At 34.2% G+C, this 19,885-nt stretch overlaps 1 protein-coding gene, 1 long non-coding RNA gene and 1 other non-coding gene across 6 annotated transcripts in view; 2 read left to right on the forward strand and 1 right to left on the reverse strand.

Moving 5' to 3' along the window:
• Vha100-2 (V-type ATPase subunit a family protein Vha100-2) overlaps positions 1-19,885 on the reverse strand; it is a 23,846-nt gene continuing 3,961 nt past the window's right edge. For 2 of the 4 annotated variants that reach the window (XM_011644788.3, XM_011644785.2), the window contains exons 2-14: positions 7,615-7,755; positions 7,005-7,184; positions 6,514-6,642; positions 6,315-6,397; positions 5,493-5,619; positions 5,077-5,253; positions 4,619-4,831; positions 3,918-4,131; positions 3,401-3,827; positions 2,919-3,046; positions 2,612-2,844; positions 2,062-2,459; positions 1-1,675 (exon numbers count right to left, since the gene is read on the reverse strand). In XM_011644788.3, coding sequence (XP_011643090.2) covers positions 1,579-1,675; positions 2,062-2,459; positions 2,612-2,844; positions 2,919-3,046; positions 3,401-3,827; positions 3,918-4,131; positions 4,619-4,831; positions 5,077-5,253; positions 5,493-5,619; positions 6,315-6,397; positions 6,514-6,642; positions 7,005-7,184; positions 7,615-7,731 — 2,523 coding nt within the window. In that variant the 5' untranslated portion in view covers positions 7,732-7,755 and the 3' untranslated portion in view covers positions 1-1,578. Of the gene's footprint in view, positions 1,676-2,061; positions 2,460-2,611; positions 2,845-2,918; positions 3,047-3,400; positions 3,828-3,917; positions 4,132-4,618; positions 4,832-5,076; positions 5,254-5,492; positions 5,620-6,314; positions 6,398-6,513; positions 6,643-7,004; positions 7,185-7,614; positions 7,756-13,881; positions 14,215-19,885 lie in introns of those variants that run through there. The other 2 variants (XM_011644786.3, XM_011644787.3) reach the window with 2 other exon arrangements.
• LOC148937671 (uncharacterized) lies at positions 14,341-19,706 on the forward strand. The gene is made up of 2 exons (XR_016138145.1): positions 14,341-18,402; positions 19,280-19,706. It is a non-coding gene; the product is annotated as an uncharacterized LOC148937671 (long non-coding RNA).
• LOC112552891 (U4atac minor spliceosomal RNA) lies at positions 18,207-18,327 on the forward strand. The gene has a single exon (XR_003096830.2). It is a non-coding gene; the product is annotated as a U4atac minor spliceosomal RNA (small nuclear RNA).

Genomic DNA, 19,885 nt, shown 5'->3' on the forward strand with positions numbered 1-19,885 from the left:
TATGCAATACTCATCAATTTATTTAATACGTTGATAAAATATGTATTGAATATTTATCTATATATATTCAAATTATTTCCGAGATCTCGATCTTGATTTTAACAAAATTCATAAATTTATATAAATCAAGACACAATCTTTCCTTTTTAAAAAGGAGAAAGAAAAATTTTTAATAATCATCTCTTGTTATAATTTTTGATATTTAATACTAAATTATTTATCCTTTAGATAAATAATTAATTTTATAAAAGCAAATATTTCCAACGTGCAAATATTTAAATATTTTTAATTGAAAATTTTAAAAATTTAAATATTTTCCGCTTCAATTGCAATACCCGAACTTGATTTATAAAAAAATCTAACTTATATAAACCTAACTTATATAGGTCAAAGATATTTAAAGCTCTTTGTAGAAAATTGATTGCAAACGATCGAGAAGTCCGTAAATTATAAAGATCGAGATCTCTGGAATATCTCGCATACGAGGATGCATACATCGCTCTCTTTTAGACGTCGCATTAATATCTATGGTGGATACAGTCGTAATGGTAACTTCGCACAAGTTCGAATACTTCTGGTTACCGATCACTCGATAGGATTTGTACTCTAGTAATGTAACCGACAAAAATGTACATTTGTCGCTCGTCTGAGTCGTGAATCGATCGGATCGTACGATGTCACATGTGTAATTGGGATCGTTACGACCTCTCCATTTCGATTCATCATCTTAGCGCCCAACGTTACAATTCTCATCGCTGCTTTTCTGTGCGGAAAATGACTATATACGCGACGTTAATGAAATATTACAATGCGCGACGTGCTTAATGACGAGCTATATCGACTGTGGCATGTCCACGTTACTAGGTAATTAATGGAATGAATTCAATGCGCACTAGGCAGCATCAGCAGCAGTATAGTTGCTAAATCACATGCATCTTTCACGCTCCTTTCTCCCTTCCGTCGAAATAATGCCGCGAAATATGGCCATTTAACATCGGACAAACAGAGTTGGCACTAAATTTACTTTAGTTGAAACGAAGTAATTGGTTTATCATTATGGCATAATAAATTTGTTTTATTAAGCACACATTGTTGAACTTTCTCTTCTTAAATTATAAGAAATTTAAAAGAACGGTGCAGTAAACAAGCAGATAAAAATTAGCAAAATTTTACTAATGACAAAATTTAGAAGCTTTAGAAGTGAGTTTTTTAAGTTAAATTAAATAGAGTAAAAATCTATGAATATTTCATATAAACTTTCATAATGCTCACCGATTTCTCGATATTGTTATCCACAATATAAAAAGTATTAAGAAAAACTATTTTTTAAAATTCTTATTGCAATTATCGTGCGCGGCCAACATACATAGGCATGTGATCGATGGGTATAATTGTAGAAGAAAGCACATTGTCAGACTCTTTTAAAATAATCCATGACAATTTGATCCTTCTTATATTTCCCTAGGCAACAAGACAAGACCTTGTGTATATGAAAATATTTAAAATAAAGAAATCTTCGCGCATGATATTCAGTAATTATATATTTTACAATTATTGCTGTGAAGACTAGCGGCGATTCTATTCCTCGGCATCCTCGGCATCTAAGATAGTCTTAAAATAAAATGGTTGAAAGGGGTGTCCTAAGCCCTCGTAGAATTTACTCATAAACTCAACCCTAGAGCACAAAAAAATATTAAATAACAGCAAAAAGCAGCAGAGTAAAATATCTTAATTTTCTAGATTTTTTTATTTAACCGTTAACACCATGATAGTAAATAACTTGGTAAAATAATTACAGATAAAAGTTAATGTTAGAATCATTAAAAGTTAATGTTAGAAAAAGATTTATTTTATTCGTCAAATCGTGATATCAATTCAGTTGGAAATAGTTCTTGTTGAGCAAAACATTGAGTTAAACTTAATTTCTTCTATCTAGAAAATATTTCTCAATTTTCTTTGAAAAATTTTCGAAGTTTTGAATTTTCCTAACTTTGCTTGAAATTAAATTTTATTGAAAAAAAAAGACAAATTTTTTTAAACAGTCTGGTACGCCGTACATACCAATGAAGTCGAAGTGTATGAAGAAATGCCGAGAGGCCTTCCATCAAGACAAGAATGACAACAGTGAAGAAAGCCCAGGCGGCGAAAGTGATGAACAGCATGACACTGTTAACATACTGACCCTCCGCGGCGCCTAAGCCCATCCGCAACAATCTATTCCAAAGCACTTCTGATAGCTGCGAGTGAGCCAATGACAGGGCCCATAATCGCAGGTAGGAGGCAGTGTGCGAAATGGTAGATAAAACGTATTCTATAGTATGAATGATTTGATGAATCATCAGCTCGCCGAAGCTGTCATCCTCGTTACCGTGTTCGTTCGCTGCTGTATCGTTGCTAGTTCCTGGATTTTGCACCCCTTGGGCCTGCAACTCGATGTCCTGAGACGCACTCCCGTTGCTCTAAACAAGTAATGCACGTGCGAGATATAAAAATAAAAAAAAATATTTTTTTTCACCTCTAGAAATGGTGAGCACAATTAATAAATCATCAATAATTTTATAAGTATGTAATAATAATTAAACGATGCAAGCCAAATCAACGAGTTACTTACGAAAATCTTTCCCGGGCGGTTAATTTTCTTTGAAAATATAGTAAATAATGGTTTCCCAAAAAGCATTATCGGAACGCATAAGACAGCGGCGATAAGTAAAACTAGCTGTAAAATATCCTGTCCCTTAAACATATACTGAGAACAATCTGCAGGTACAACGGCATCTTTGAAAAGCATCATGTTAATAAATGTAATCAGAACTGACGGTGCACAGCCTGGCTTTCGTCCTATATCTGCGTTACAATATATCATATTGCATTAGGGATGTATATTGCAATTACTTATTCAAAGCTAAATTAATACTTACCATCAGACGAAGCGTCGTACAAAATCCATTTGATAAACATCAGGATAATCATGTAGAAAAACAGCAAGACAAGGAAGAATAATTGTGGCAAAAACTCAAGAAACAAACTGGCGTATCTCTTGAAATAGCTGGAAAAATAACAACGCAGAAAATAATGCGCCGCACAAATATCGCGGAAAACTTCGATCAAATTTTTTAAAAGAATAAATGTATTAATTCAAATAGAAATTTTCGGAAATATTTTCTGCTCAATTATTTCGAAATACCATTCAAGTATCACTTGATCATATATATATATATTTCTACATAAAATTTCTTTAATAAACGATTTTTCAACTTTCAAGAAACGCTATGCAAAATATTAATGTACATTGTTGTATATATTAACATATGTATTGACTATTGATAGCAACATCTTTTTTAACAACAATATATTGTTACAATTCGCGATTCTTTCTGTTCGTTAAGATTGCAATACTTACAATATATTAACGACATTCATGCAGACACCGAAGATCATGTGTGCGACGCCGAGAATGATCGACAGCTTCATCTTGAACGAATTCTGAAATACAATTTTGTTCTGAGCGAGAGACCAAACCGGATCTACACCCAGAGGATAAGGATACTGCAAATAGTTTTGATTCGCGTCTGGCGACAATTGCAGTGCCTTGTTTGATTGTGTCTCATTGAACGTATACGTATTCCTCCAACTAGATCCGAATATGTTAACTGACTTTGCAAATATGTCGTTGTAGATAAGACCACTGTATATGGAAAACAAACCCATGAGAAGGATGATGTAACGACCGCCGAAAAATAGATTCGCAATTTCGCCATTTGATTTTTGCGCGATAATCTGTTTTTCCTTCAGGACCATAGCCAAGGCAAAAAGCGTCAGTATCAGCCCTAACACAACAAGTCATGCTATTAATAATAATTTAACGCACAAAAATATATCTTTTTCGCGTATTCGTTCACTCGCCTGAGTTTACTCACCATGGCCAGCATCGCCAAACATAACGCCGAACAGAAAGGGAAACGTAATAATAGTGTAAAGTGCCGGATTAGCTTCACGATACGATGCCACACCGTAAGCATCAATTAAATTTTGAAAACCTTTCGTAAACTTGTTTGTCCTGTTGAACGTCGGAGGATTTTCATCCGTATGAATCACATTGAGAAAAGATGGTATGGAGCTTCCACATTGTCGCTAAAAAAACATATTCCACAATTTAGTTTATTTACAATTTGCATCTTATATTTCAGTCTTGCTGTAACCTTACAAATAGATTAAAAATTTAATATAAAAATGCTCTCTATATCTCAATGAATTATAAATTATTTGATAAAATTATTTGTTATACAGTTTATAAAATTATTTTTATAAATATGCAACTGCACGGAAATTAACGATCTATTTAAAAATATTTAATTTAATTCTAATCTTCTATTTATATAATAAACTTCTATTTATATAATAAACTTTCTCTTATTATAACTGACGTTATAATACGTACGTTATATTTCTATCTAGTATACCATTGTTTGTAGCTAATTGTCAGCAATTAATTTGTCGCTATTGTCTTTTGTCGCGCGTTCAACTTTTTCATTTTTAAAATAATTAAACTAACGATGAAAAATACAGTCTACATTCCGTATGCTATAAGATTGGATTTTTAATACATTCGTATACTAACCGATCCTTCTGTGAGACAATGCTGCACAGTCGCGAGATCGGCAAGAGGCATCCAACATTCTCCAATAAGACATTTTTTCGACACGTCCATATTAAACAAATTCAGTGTATGATAAATAGCTTTCATTTTTCGCACCATGATACTCCAGTTTGGTAATTCCTTCGCTACATTATGTAGAACACGTTGGCGATGATTTTGCGTTTGATTTAATACCTTTAGAAAAAAAGTTATCCGAATACTCAAATATTATTTCTTCAATTTAATTATACGTGTTTATTATGTTTTAATTATATGTTTTTATTAATTAATTACAGAATCTAACAAGGTAAATGTCTACAATATATCCTGAAGTAAAATTCAGCGCGATAACCAACAATATATTTCATAAAAAAATAGATATTTGAATTTTTATTCAAATATTAATGTTTCTAATTTTTTTTTCGATGTAACAATCTCACCAATTTAAGGTCCTCTAACCGCGTTCGCACACCTTTCAACATTTCCTGACGTTCTGCATGGCTGGTGGGACACGGGTAGAGTGAAGCGTGGAAGCCAGTGCAGACTTTTTTAATACGACTCTTCAATTGTTCCCCTTGGAAAAATGCCACAAAGGCCGTTTTATAGATCTCGTTACCCTGAAAACATTCGCGGAAAAAAAAAAAGAATCAGGCACATCGACGAGCAACATACAACGATTTTTCATTTCGCGATGTGTATCAGAGCAAAGCTAAATTAATCTTTCAAGGTCCGTTAATTCCATTTTGATATTGTACGTTGCATCTCTTTCACGTGTATGAATAACCGACAACGATGAACAAACATGATAAATGAAGTAATTTCTTCGCATTAAGATAAAAGAGGAATCAGAGCTAACCGTAGCCGGATCCTCCAGTGGTTTATCAAGTTCGGCCTGCCGAAGAAAAACGTTGCCACGTGATATACGCCAGAGCATTCTCTCGAAGGCTGGGACTCGTTCACGATTTATTACCCCGCCGACGAATCTGCAGGAAATTAAATATCATAACGTTGATTTATCAAGCAATGTGTTATAGCTATTTTAATTAATTGCTCATACGTGTATTGTGAATAGAACAGTGTCCTTCATTTGTCGCACACGCTTTGAATTGTGACGCAGAAACTCTTGTATCATTTAGAAACAAACATAAAATAAAATTACTCAAAGAGAAAGATTTAAATCTATCGTCTCTTACATTATTTTGTTATAAACAACTTGCATATACGGAAATATAATAAAACAAAAAATAAAATAAATAAAAAAATTATGTACATAGATTTATAGCAAATTGAAAATGATTCTTTCATTTAAAAGACCTTCTAGTAATCATACATTTAAATTTTGTTAAAATAGGAATATTATTCAACATTAAATATTTTCATTCAGTTTCTGCGCCATCACAATTAATTGCACAATTTTTAATAAAATAAAATTATTCTTTAAATAACTTAGATGAACCTTAATATAAGGTTTTATTATCCTAGAGAACAAATCCCGTTGGAATAGATGCGCATATAAAGCTGGGAGCATGGGGAGCGCTTACGCGCACAAAGGGACCGCTTACGCGTCCTTTTAATATTATTAAACGTCACACATGCCCGCTTAATATATTAACATGTTATATTTAACATGCGAGAGAGGTCCGGCTTATCTGGCGATTCCGTCGTGGCCATAACTTACTCCAGACGTCCGCGAGTCGTAATGGCGGGATTCAGTGCTTCCTCGTTAATCAGCGCCTTGGTAATCGAGTCATTGGCCTCTTCCTGTTGATATAGAAGAAGAAGATACGAATCTTGATTCTTCGACAAAACATCGGTAACATCGATTACACGAAGGAGGACGGCGCTACGAGCAAAAGCTGCTGAACTACTTTAGGTACCTCCGTGAAGTATGACTGCGTCTTCTCGAGCACGTGCTGTAATTCCGTCAGCTCGAGATAGTTGCTCTTCAAGTTCACCGCGTTTTGACTCAGCTCTAGTATGTCGTTCTCCGTTTTCTCGAGGTGGGCCTATTTTAATAAAAAAGAATGCGATTGATATCGAGTGCACAATACAGTATACAATATGCAAAATATCAAGATAATATTTTTATAATAATAATAATACATATAGCTCATTCGGTCCTTGTCTATGACTAAATAAAATTTTCATTTGCTATTTTAATACAGCCATTTGAAGGTGTATTTTTCATCACGGAATAAAATATGAAACATTTCGATTACAGAATATATTATATTTTGTAAACGTGTTATTAGATGATTTCAAAAACGCGGGGATCGATTCTCAGGAATCTATTTTGTTAATCTATTCTTATTCAGATTTATTTTACACAATTAAAATAAATTGTCAAAATATTCTGCAGATCTTTTACCTCGAGATCTATAATCGCACGTGGATTGGGTGCGCGGGGTAGTTCCGTAAGATTATCCGGGATCGGCACGCCGTCTTTTTTGACTTCCGCCTCGATATATCGAAGCTTGCGCTCCAGTTCATCGCATCGTCGGACCTCGTTGACGAATTTTCGTTGGAAATAATTCAAGTTGCCGTTCAGCTAGACATTAGACGTCAAAGTTTCACGTAATTAGTTCCCGAGAAGTAGTCAGAAAAATTCATATTAATTAACTCTTCAATGATGCTTGAACAAACACATTTTTGACTTTTTACTTTTTCTAGCATATGCATTTATCAAAATTCGATTATCTGAACAATCACGCAACACACCTTCATAGAATGAAACTTCAAAACGCATTATAAAAAATTTTATATTTTATATGAGATTTATATACTAATTATAAAATAAGAATAAGTACTTACTATAAATACTTATTATTTGATCATTAAAAATAATATCAAATAGAAAACATGATTTTAAAATAACTTCGAATTGTCAAGCGCATCGGTTGGCACATTTAAATTGTTTATAGGTAAGCAGACTAGTTACATTAAATAGGATTGAAGAGATTATATCTAGTTTAACTTACATCACGAAATTGCACCGTACCGGTTTCTCCAAGTTCCGAAACAGAAAGGTAAGCCGCCTCCGGCTGAATGAACAGCTGGCAAAGGGCCATCTGCTCGCTTCTGAACATCGCCCCCATCTTCAAAGCGATTTAATCCTTACCCTGCAACGAGAGAGATAATATTTCTTACAAACTGCAGTTTGTACCAAATATAACAGAAAATAAAGCGTGGTGCGAAGCGACCATTTTGCGACTGAACTATTTTATTTTGCTCGTAAAATATAGAGAAGATTGCTTAGAAAATCGCGATTTCCATTAAATTTCTCGAGAATTGTTAAATGTACTGTATATTTCATCATCAAATAAAACTCAAAGATGGTACAATATCAATTATATTATCTAGAATAAATCTTATCATAGCAAAATAATCAGTGAAATTTATCATTGATAAAATGAATAAAATTTTCTCTTTTTGCTTTGTGAACATTGAAATATAGAGAAAAAAGTATGTTAAAAAAGTAAAAGAATGAATCGTAAAAATATTTGTAAATCTTCTAACCGATAATCGAGCAAACGTTGATATTAGATAAGACAATGTGATTACGTCTTATTTGGCACGCACGTACACATTATTATCAATCAATAAATTCATCATGTGTAACATAACAAAATATGTGAAGCAAGAAATGAGGTCATTATATCTATACAATAAAACACTAGTTTCTCATATCTTAAACATCTATTAATGTGAAATCTTAATGAGAAAGATAATAAAAAGCAGCCTAGATCTCTATCGGATGGATGAATCAGTGTACAATGAATAGATAATTTCTCTCTAAATATTCAGTAAAAATAACACGCGAAAAACGAAACGGACGAACGATGCAAAGTAGATTTCCAAGAGAATGGACCATTCAAACGTCTTCTTCTCGAGTTAGTGAACAACTATGAAACGAGCAAAACTTGCAATCAGTAATAAGCAATCAGCGAGTAAAGAAAGATCTAAAATCATGGAAACATTGATAAAAAACTTTCCTTATTGAGGAGGGAATCGATAATATTTGATAATCAAATACGTTCCCCTTTTTTTTTTCTTTGCGTTTGAGAACCTTGGAGAACCGAGAATTTTCTCACAGGCGCGACGCTCGCGGAGTCGCTATCCAATTCTACGTACATGTATCTATATGTTATCTATATCTATATATATCTATATATATCTATATATATATATCTATATATATATCTATATCTCAAGGTTCTCAAACGTAAAGAAAAAAAAAAAGAGGAACGTATTTGATTATCAAATATTAGCGATTCCTCCATCAACAAGAAAAGTCTTTTATCACTGTTTCCATGATTTTAGATCTTTCTTTACTCGCTGATTGCTTATTGCCCAAGTTTCGCTCGTTTCATAATTGTTCACTAACTCGAGAAGAAGACGTTTGAATGGTCCATTTTCCTGGAAATCTACTTTGCATCGTTCGTCCATTTCGTTTTTCGCGTGTTATTTTTACTGAATGTTTAGAGAGGAATTATCTATTGCTTATCTAGTGCTATCTATATAGTAAAATAAAATAGTTCAATATATATATATAGATACATGTGCGCAGAATTTGATAATGACTTCGTTAACGTCGCGCCTGTGAGAAAATCTTCGATCTTTCAAGGTTCTCAGGGTTCTCAAACGCAAAGAAAAAAAGAGGAACATATTTGATTATCAAAAATTAGCGATTCAATTATATATATATATATATTTTAGCAAACACAAATTTTGATGCAAACGCAGCAGGAGATGCAGAATTCTATTTTAAATACTTGACACAATCTGACCGCCGAAAATTTGAATAATGTATTTTATGGCGCTATTTTCATGTAATAACATGGAGATGGGTGAGGGTAAACAGGAGTGTCAGATAAGCGAGACATTCCATAAATATGTACGTGAATAAAAGTAGTACATTTGCGTCGGCACACCCTCTCTCTGGTTAAATTCTCGCTCTTATCGCGTTCGTCAACGGATGGAAAAAAGTGACACTATTACGCGACTGTTTTCGAAGACAATTCGATAATGAATATGCAAACTCTATACATCGAGTTTAAAAAGAAAAAAGCTAAAGTAAATTTAGACCAAACCAAACATGTAACAAATGATTTGAGAGACACGTAAAATTTCGAGTACTTGTAGAAATCAAATGTGTGTCTGCAAAAATCATGTAAATCTAATACAATGTTGTTTGAAAACAATAACAAACTATATTTTAGTCATAATAGTCTTCATAGTCGTTTGAGAAAAGATCAGATAAAAAGCTAATTAACATTAACTAATTAATCTTTCCTAAAATATTTTTTATACATACGTGTATAAATCTTTTTTGATGTCACTACAACATTAGGTCACTACAACATTATTCATTATATGAAAAGATCTCCAGTTTTCTTCTAAGCGACTCTAACCGATTTGCTAATCAGCCTTACCATTGTCCATGACGAATTCTAAAAAAGGACATCAAAATAGTAATGCGTTATCGATATGCGTAATTAATATTTCAAGCTCTGTTAAACAATTGTTAAACAAGAACTCTTAAATAAGAATTTTCATTAGTATGCAGAAAATATATTATCGTACAATTTCTGAGATGACAAATCTCCTTCTTGTTGCACTTAAACGCCAAGATATCAGTTTAATAATCAATTTAGACGATCTATGACATTATATAATATATATTTTTATTTATTGTCTACTTAACAAAAGACAATATCATGAAAACACTCTACTCAGAGCAGTCATTCAGCAAAATTTCTATCTAGAATGTCGCTAAATTTAGTGTTGCGTATCGCAAGTTAAGCTCGTATTGCTTGGTCGCACGAGAGACTGTAATTGGCTAAGTGGTTTGTCTCGTTATTGCACGTGCAGATGCACTTACAAAACTATATATTAAGAATGATTCTCTCGGATATTCTATTATTTTAATATGTATAAATTACGTTCAAAGTGTTACATCAATCAGTATTAAAGCGTAAAAAATGAACAGAAAATGCTTCTTGACAGAAAATGCTTCTTTAATCCTACAAACTTTTATCACACATAACTCGCATTAATAAAAAAATTTAAAAATTTTACATTTATTAAAGAAACATGCAAATATTTTTGCTGCAAAATTTTGTATAAATATTACGAAGGTTTTTCTTTTTATTAATATCGTTTAAATTAACGTACCAAAAATGCCAACTAATCAGAGAGCCATTAATTTTATTTAAAAAAAAAAAGAAAGTAAAGTCTAATCTACTAAATTTAAATGAGAAGAATGTTGAATACAGATACATAAAAAGCTCCGACGTACTCAGCATCAAATGAGACTAAGAGTATAACTGTAGAATACTACGTTACGTTGCGTGCGAAAATGCAATAAATAGATAAAACTACGGACGGGCGTTGGTTTCCTGTGAAATTGTATAGACATCCGAGTTGTACGTTTCTAAAGCGAAAGTAAATAAATTGTGACTTTTATGTTGCACAAAATACACACACATATACACACACACGCGCGCGCGCGCGCGCGCATCTCTGATCTATTAATTATTATTATTATAAGAAAAAAAATGGGAAAGAAGAGAACCGATTAACGACAGAAATGTCTTACATTCTACGAATAAAAGAAAACACATATAAGAGAAAGGAAGCACGAAGAAACTAAAATAAAAGAGGTAGAAAGAAGGGAGAAGGGAGAAGTAACCACTTACGCTTGCTGATTAGGTTGTAACCCTAATAAACTCGGAGCAACAAGTTTAGTCGCGTATGTGCTGTTACCGCTACTAACTACGTGAGATAACAGTTCGCAAGATGTCATGCCCGACAAGAGTTATTCGAAAAGAAAAAGAGCGCGTGTTGATTGAATGATACGATGACAATCGGAGAAAACAACAAATAACTAGCGAGAATAATATAATGAGCGATATCTCTTTGATATGACGTACAAACTATTTCGTAAGACTATAAGACGAGGAAAAAAACAGTGAAAAAAATGTGGCTTGAATCTTCTAATTATTCAAATGTTTTGTGAAAAAGAAAACAAATTTTTCTCATGGCAGAAGAGAAATAAATCTCCTTTTTAAAATGACAAACCAAAAGACAATACATCTTTAATGAGTCTTAAATCAAACAATTCAATAAATTAAGTATTTCACACGTGTGTGTTAATTATTATAATTTTATTGAAATTAATTTGTAATATTTACACGTTTATTATGTCGTCGGTTATCTCTTTTGATGACAATGTTATTGTAAACTTCAAATTATTACTCTAATAAACCAAGCTACAAATGGAAATTCCAGATGACTCAGAAAATAATACACAGAAAAACATTTGTATGGCAAATAAGACATGAGACATTACACGTTCTACGTAATAATGATCAACGAATCACGCGTATCGACTTATCAGCGATATCATAATTTTATCTAGATTAAGATCTAAACTCAAGGTTGTCAATTTAAATCGAATCGAGCGGAAGGTGTTCCATTGAATCGAAGAGATTTAAGAGCGGCGTTCAGAATTCATAAAATTAAAATAAACCGGCGGCATATATGTGTTTTGCATACATGTACATGATGTACAATGCGAAAACAAGTTCACGTGACGATCACATCGTGAGACCTTCGTTCCGATTATTATCATCACGTCAAAAGCGAGATCCTGCAGGATATACGACCGCTCTCTTGCATGACGAAGAATTAAAAGTCGTCGGGCTTACGCCAACGTCTATCTCGCATCAACCCGGCCCGTCTTACATCAATTAAGGCAAAAGATTTATTAAGTCACAAGCGTATCGGGTTACAAACAACGCGGGCATGCGGACGGCTGGAAATAACATAAAAATATCGACTTACACCGCTAATAACCGCACGCATTCGTTATGTTCGACCGGGCACTATCGCGTCGATAAGCGATTATGCGCACCGTAGAAAAGAGAGAGACAGACAGAGAGAGAAGAGAGAGAGAGAGAGAGAGAGAGAGAGAGAGAGAGAGAGAGAGAGAGAGATGATTGCATAACAGTAATCAAATGAATTTGAGCGAGTACAATAGTATTTGCGCACGGCTGCCACGCGTCTCGTACTACGAGGGGCCTCATAACTTCGCCCGTTGGGGCTTCGCTTCGACGTGAATTAGTCCGGGCCAGCACAATACAGCAGATTACAGCGGCGACGAGAGAGGCGACGCAAACGACGAGCCTGCCTGCCGGTACATTGTACACCCGGCAGATGCTCGTTCGAATCAATTCAGCGTGTCAGGTATGCCGTCGACGTATGCGGCCAACGCGCATAGCGCGCGTGGTCCAGTATCAGTTACGCGCGCGACTGCAGCAGGAGATAATCGCATCTCTCGGCGGGAAGTCCGAAGATTAAATTCCTTTACGAAAGACGACACCGCGAAGCGCCACTCGCAAACGCGAGACGGACGAGTTTAGCGCGTTAAACGCGAGTCTCGAGTTCCTCGACGACGATATCGCGTCCGCGATATTTTAGACAGCGTCGCGTTCTCCAATTGAGAAGCGAGAAAATCCATCGCGTTATATATTTAAAAATCTATTTCCTTCCAGACGAGTCGCCATCGCCGAATGACCAGGCCGAAAAATGTAAAGCGCTCGTAAATGTATCTCCCTGATAAAAAAAAGTCGAGAGACGCATTTCCAGAGTTGAATCGTAACGTAGTTGCGTAACGATGCTCGATTACGGATGATCCTCGGAGATTAGAGAAGAGACGTACTTCCGGTGGTAATTTTTAAATTCACCGCGCGCCGCGGGTTATTATCTTTGTCGTAGGAAAGATTTGAAATCGTATCGAGGAAGTACGCGGAAATATTCGCGCGAGCTTCGATAGCTTTGAAGGAAGAAAATACAAGAAAATATAATGTAAATCATAGTTCGCTGATGAAATATAGCGTGCGGAAACACAAACGAATCGCCTTTAGGCGTTATTCATCAAACACAGGCACACCTGTTGTTCGGTTCATTAATCGCCTCTGGCAGGCGACTAATTAAGATTTTTCAACAATGCCAATAATTACGTCAGAACACGGCGAGCAAACAAGAAAACGCAAATGAGCATGTTAATTATGGACAGCGTGGTCTTCGTTGCGTGTACATGTTCTGGATGGATTCAGTGAAAACAATAACGATATTATGATAATAATAATAATAATAATAATAATAATAATAATAATAATAATAACATAAAGGAAGATAATTTACAAAATGAAATGAATAAAGGCGACTATTTGTGAGTTTACTTCGTCATGAATGATCAGTCAGAGACGTCCTTATGATCCTCACGATGGTTGAACGTGTTGGAGAACGCACACACTTTCGCTCACACGTTGCTCGTTACACGATCGCGATTAATCACGATTTTGCTCCCGAAAAGACAGCTTCGTCCGAGATTATCTCTTCACGAGGAAAAAGGTGAGAGAAGCGTGAAAGAGAAAAAGAGAAACCAACCTCGTTAAAAAAAAAAAAATCGGCGCGCCTCGCAAATTATGTGGATAAGCCTCGCGCAACTTGAAACTTCAGCCCCGCTCGTCACGTCAGGTGCAATACTCACGACTGATTTGATCCAACACTAGATCCGACACAGAACGAATAAATCCCACCTTCGCGACGCGAGGAGGTAGGGGAGGGTGTGGAACAAGGAGAGGGAATCAGAACTCGTGACGATCTTCTGTTAGCAGATAAGAACGGATTGCGGCGGTGCGCTACCTTTTGTGTCGCCGACGGTTTTGTGCACGATATCTGATTTTACACCTGATCGTACCGTGTTGTAGCGATCATTACGCAGATATGATGTATGAAACGATTACGACATTCTCCTGGCTACTGTCATGCAGATCGGTCTCGCTAGAGATCACACTGACCAAGTGAATACAACGGAGATGAAGAGACGAGAGAGAGAGAGAGAGAGAGAGAGAGAGAGAGAGAGAGAGAGAGAAACGAGACGTTGTAGATAAGAACTATTGACACGAGACTCATATAAGGTTCGTTCCTTTATTTGAACGTTCATCTCTCTTTCCTCTTTCCTTAACATAGAAAGAAAAAGAAAAGAGGAAAAACGATGCGGGAAATTCAGCTGAAAACAGGCCTACGTATCTATAAAATTTGATATTCGTATTTGACTTCGTAATAAATCTTTTTATCTTCGTTCTCTGCATATTAATCTCATCTTCAATTCGTATCGTGAATCATTATCAATGATACGTTTATTACAAGAATGTGGAAAATAATTGATACGTTTTCCACGGCTGTTCAGTGCGTATACGTTGTAAATTGAGAGATGTACGTAATTCCGAATTGGCGTGTACGAGAGATAAGAAGAGCGCATAACGAAGCAAGGAGAAGTCAATATTGGTCGCGCGTAATCGCGTGGAATACGGTGAATCGTGCGACAAATGATAATCGTCACTCGTGAATTACGTGATAAACCCGATCACGTTTGTCACCTGCGTATTATCCACGATACAATGAAATTTTTCCTCCACAGTTGCAGTTTCTCGAGCGCGCGATTGGACACACGATTGGAATCAAACGCATCGAATGTTCGCTCGCAAGAATTTGCGGGGCGAAAATATTTTCGTTAAAAAAATGCGAAAAAGTAATTTCGATTCAGATGACTCCGATTGAGAAACTAAAATGCGACGAGCAAAATAACGGATAGGATATGTGCGAGTACGAGTACGGAACGCAATTGATGTGGATTAGTAAATGACTTCTCGTCGAAATAATTATTCTTTCGAACAAGGCACTTCGACCACCGGTCATGTCCGGTCGTTTTTTAACTTCATGGGCAGTGGGCGGCTTATTGTTCCGCAATAATTAATTGTTTCGCCAGGGAAATTGCTGGATACGCGGTAATCGCTTTTGGCTCGCAAAGCTTTGCCTCGCATTGATTTTAATTACAAATTAATAATTATTACAATGACGAAAAACTTTGGCGGGTTTCTCAGGTGTATCGCTTCGCGCCACTGTCGTCCCGTCCGAAGTCCCGGCTTGAAGACTGCATTTAGATAAGCGGATGATAATAAGTCACGGGTGCCGTGCTACCTTTGTATGGCACACTTTGTATAAATGTTCGTTATCTCTTGATTACTTCATTCCTATCGCTCGTATAACTTCGTGAATTATGTAGTTCTATGTTAATCCTTAATATGCGAAGGACTCCTCGAACTTGATACTCGAAACAAAATTGCTTCTTCGCATGTACATAGTTACGCAATGTAAAGACAAACTGAAAAATCTTCGAAATATATGCTTAATAACAGACATTATGAAACGAAAAAACATAATGTGGCGATAATATTTTTGCGCTAAAATATTTACCTAAAATTTAACTGAAAAACGTGAAATCTCATCTATTTCTGTCCCTAAATGAAAAACTCCCCAAAATCACGTTTTTAATTATAGCTGAAAAATCACATTGGTGTTTTCCCAAGAAAATTTCCGCCACCTCCGTTAAAAGTTAACCAAACATCTTATATAATAAAGTCATAAAAAATGCAATTTAAACAGCATTGAGTCTTGCAAAGTCCAAATACCGATTAGAAATTCTATAAGGATTGAAGTTCGAATTTATTAATGACGATAATAATATTATCTTCGGTAATAATATTATCTGGTAATAATATTATCGATGGTAATAAAATATAATTATTATTTTGTAAGATTTCATTGAATCTTTCGCCGCAATTCGTGGCTACGACGAAATCGCGATACCTCATAAGGTCGGAATTTATCCTTCTGCGGCTTCTAGGTTGTCGCGGAGACCTCCGATCTAACGGTCAACTATTACGCAAATTGCCGTATCTCCAGTGACATCTTTCATTATGCGGAATGATGAAATTGAAGCGTTATTACGCTATATACGCGCGCGCGGTCCTGCCGAGGAGAATACGCGTGATGTCACGATAGATTAAATTCACGTGACGGCGGATTCGAACAACTTTTCGCTCTTTTGCAAAATAATCAAGCCATATGGCCGTTCGTTCGACGATTAAAGATCACGATTAAGATATGAATATTTTATATGAATATTTTATAATTTTATTTCTCAACAAAGCCAATTGATATTGATATTGAAATTAATTGATATTGAAATTATATACTTATATACTTATATACTTCAGATATCTTCGATTGGGCTTCTTTTACTTAACGGAAATAAAGAGATTTTATTTTATTTTTATTATATCGAAATATCGTCTGTAAATAATAAAATTATTTCATTGGCAAGAAAGCTTTCTTAAGAACAAAGTATTGATTGTTAATGATTAGAGTGGCGCGTGACTATTCGTTATCTCTGATACCGCGACAGAAGTAATCAATCATTGCAAAGTAAATTGCAAAGTAAATTGTGTGTATATCATAAAATAAAATATTTAATGATTTTATAAAAACTACAGATAATCTTATCTCGCACGATGGTTCGTTCAATGTACAGTTAATCTATGAAATTCCGGTCAAATGAGTATGAGTATGAAGAATATGCTAATACGCGGAAAAGAAATTATTCGATTTTTTAAACGTCAGGTCAACAAATACTTTATCTAATAATGCGATTATTGAGACTAGAATAAAAAAAAAAAATATTGTACATTTTATATTTTTTCTTTATATTTTTTCACTCTTCGCATTCTCCATACTTATATATATTTTTTTTAACCTGTTTCATAAATCAGCAGAATGGCTTCAAAAGTTTCTTTAAAAGTTTTATAAGAAAAAGTTCGAGTTTTTATGAAAGAGAGTTTGTGAAAGAGATCTATCGAGTTATCGTCAACCCAGTGTTTCGAAAGTATAACAAAAACCCTACTCCAAACATCGAAGCAAATCTTTCTCACGATGCTCACGTCTATCGAACCAGTAATAATGGCAAATTAAAAACGTATTATAACAGCAGGCCTCATTGTATTGCGTGACATCCTATAAGGACAAATTTTTAACTAGGAGAGTAATATTAAACCTTTACACCGCCTAAATTAGTATCCATGATTGACGATCGTCTACTCGTTACTGGATAAATATGAACTTCGAGCAATAGTTACGTGCATCCCGCCTGTCATGCATTTCAATAATGATACGAGAATGTTAAAGTTAACGTGTGTATATAATGTTTATTCTGTTGCATAAATAATTATATGCTCCAGCCATTGAAATCTGAGGTTTGCAAATGGCAGTACAAGAAAGAGAGAGAAAGAGAGAAATGATATCTCATGATGCATAGAAAATTTTTTTCAAGAGCTAAAGAAGCTTTTCATACCACTTCAAATAGTTAGTCTTAAATTAACACTTAAGTAACACTTTGAACTTAATATTTTTTAAACTTATTTATTTTAATTGTTTTAAGAACAAAAATAATAAGAATTTTTATAAAAGTACGTTATTACTGTATACATAAGATATTGATAAGATAATACCTTGCTAAGCTAAGTGAAGATACAATGATGAATATTTTAAGATCACCTTGTATATTTCGATTTTTCTAGTTATCCTGTCTGCCAAGAGATGGCAATGCTTTCTCGTAAACAGAATATCAAAATCAGCGTATATAAACCCAAGGAAGGTGTATCAGGCTATCCTTGTCTTTGGGGAGCAAAGTGCTCAATGATCGTTTAGTGAGAGTGCTGTTGCTGAAACCCATTACAATTTAACTCGCATCCGTGATAATATCATGAGATGCAATTTTTGGATAGCCTCTTTACTTCACAAGAGGCTTCTGATATAAATAAACTATATAAATAAACTATATAAATAATCAACCAAAAAAGGTACTTATATATTTATTTTATTTATACATTATTTGTCAATCAATTGATTATTGCTTTATTATCATTAATTTAATTGACAAAACTTATATAATACTCTGCTTAATAAATTATATTTTGTCAACAAGTCTTCTACGTTTAAATTTTTTATATTTATTTTAATAATATTATACAACAGAAATTTTTGAAAATTAATATCTTGATTTTGAATAGTATAAAATAAATACTATTAAAATAAATTTCATACCGTATAATTAATGTAAATTATTTGACACTGTGATATACTGTTGTTTATAAATGTACAGTTAACTAAGGAGCAAACGTTTGACAAACGGTTTCAACAAATTGCTATTTACACAACAGTATTCTATATGCATTGCATAATGCATTGAACGATATCACTGTTGAAAATAGTATTTGAAATCTGAATGTGGGCCATTAAACTAGTCAGTTACTTCGTAATTTTTTCACATTTTTTTACTGTGTACACATGATATAAGCAATATTGTACACGCATAGATATAATCGTGCTTTTAAATTTGAAGACAATAATACTTCAAATTGCTTGCAAATAGAAGAATCTTTTTGCTGACGTATTTCACACAAAAATATTTAAAAAATTTACAAACATTAAAAGCATGAGAGATTTAGAAATGTAATGTTATGCTTTATAATTTAAATTTTATTGCGTGGTTTCATAAAATTAAATACGATAACGATAAACCTAAATAATTTTAGTTAAATAATTGTAGAAGAATAAAACCAATAATATAAAACGCTCTAGAACTGTTTTATATAAAATAGAATGATAAAATAATTAATTCGCCGAGTTTTCAGTCCAATTGTATATTGAATGATAATCATTTATCGTCATCTTCAGATAGCAGGCCTTTCTTCAGAAAGTCTGCTTAGTTAACCACCGGATAACCGCGGCCTTCCGCGTAGACACATCGCACGCCGCATATCAATCGTAGCCGTGTACCAAATTAAGCAACCGCGTAAGTCATTGGCGAAAGACCGAGCACACGTTCAAAATGTTTAAGCAGCGAGAACCTTGGACATCAATCAGTCACTGAGTGACCCTAATAAGCACAGCGAACCATCTGCCTGGCGAAATCGTGACAAAAGATGCTGCGGCGTCTTTCCTATTGCGTACGAAATATATATTAAAAAAATGCCTTGAATTTGTTGACTGTATCTGTGTTTTCTATGAGTAAATTTTTTTATTTACTTCTGATAAAAATGTTCAAAATAATTCTTGAATGATCAACACAATGGAAAATACATTTTAATATCTTTTTCTCAAATTTTGATATTCGATATTGAGATTAAAATTAAAATACTGTTAAAGTCCTGCGAGAGCAAAATGAAAAATAAGACTTTGGTACCAATCGATTAAAGAACAACTCAAACAATAATAATAGGACAATTATAAACGGTACGTTTTACAATAAAAAATGTGGATAAAACAAATCTTCATTTGTGT

Source organism: Pogonomyrmex barbatus, unplaced genomic scaffold (assembly GCF_055798465.1).
Source record: "Pogonomyrmex barbatus isolate J1 unplaced genomic scaffold, ASM5579846v1 scaffold12, whole genome shotgun sequence".
NCBI classification, from domain to species: Eukaryota; Metazoa; Arthropoda; class Insecta; order Hymenoptera; family Formicidae; genus Pogonomyrmex; species Pogonomyrmex barbatus.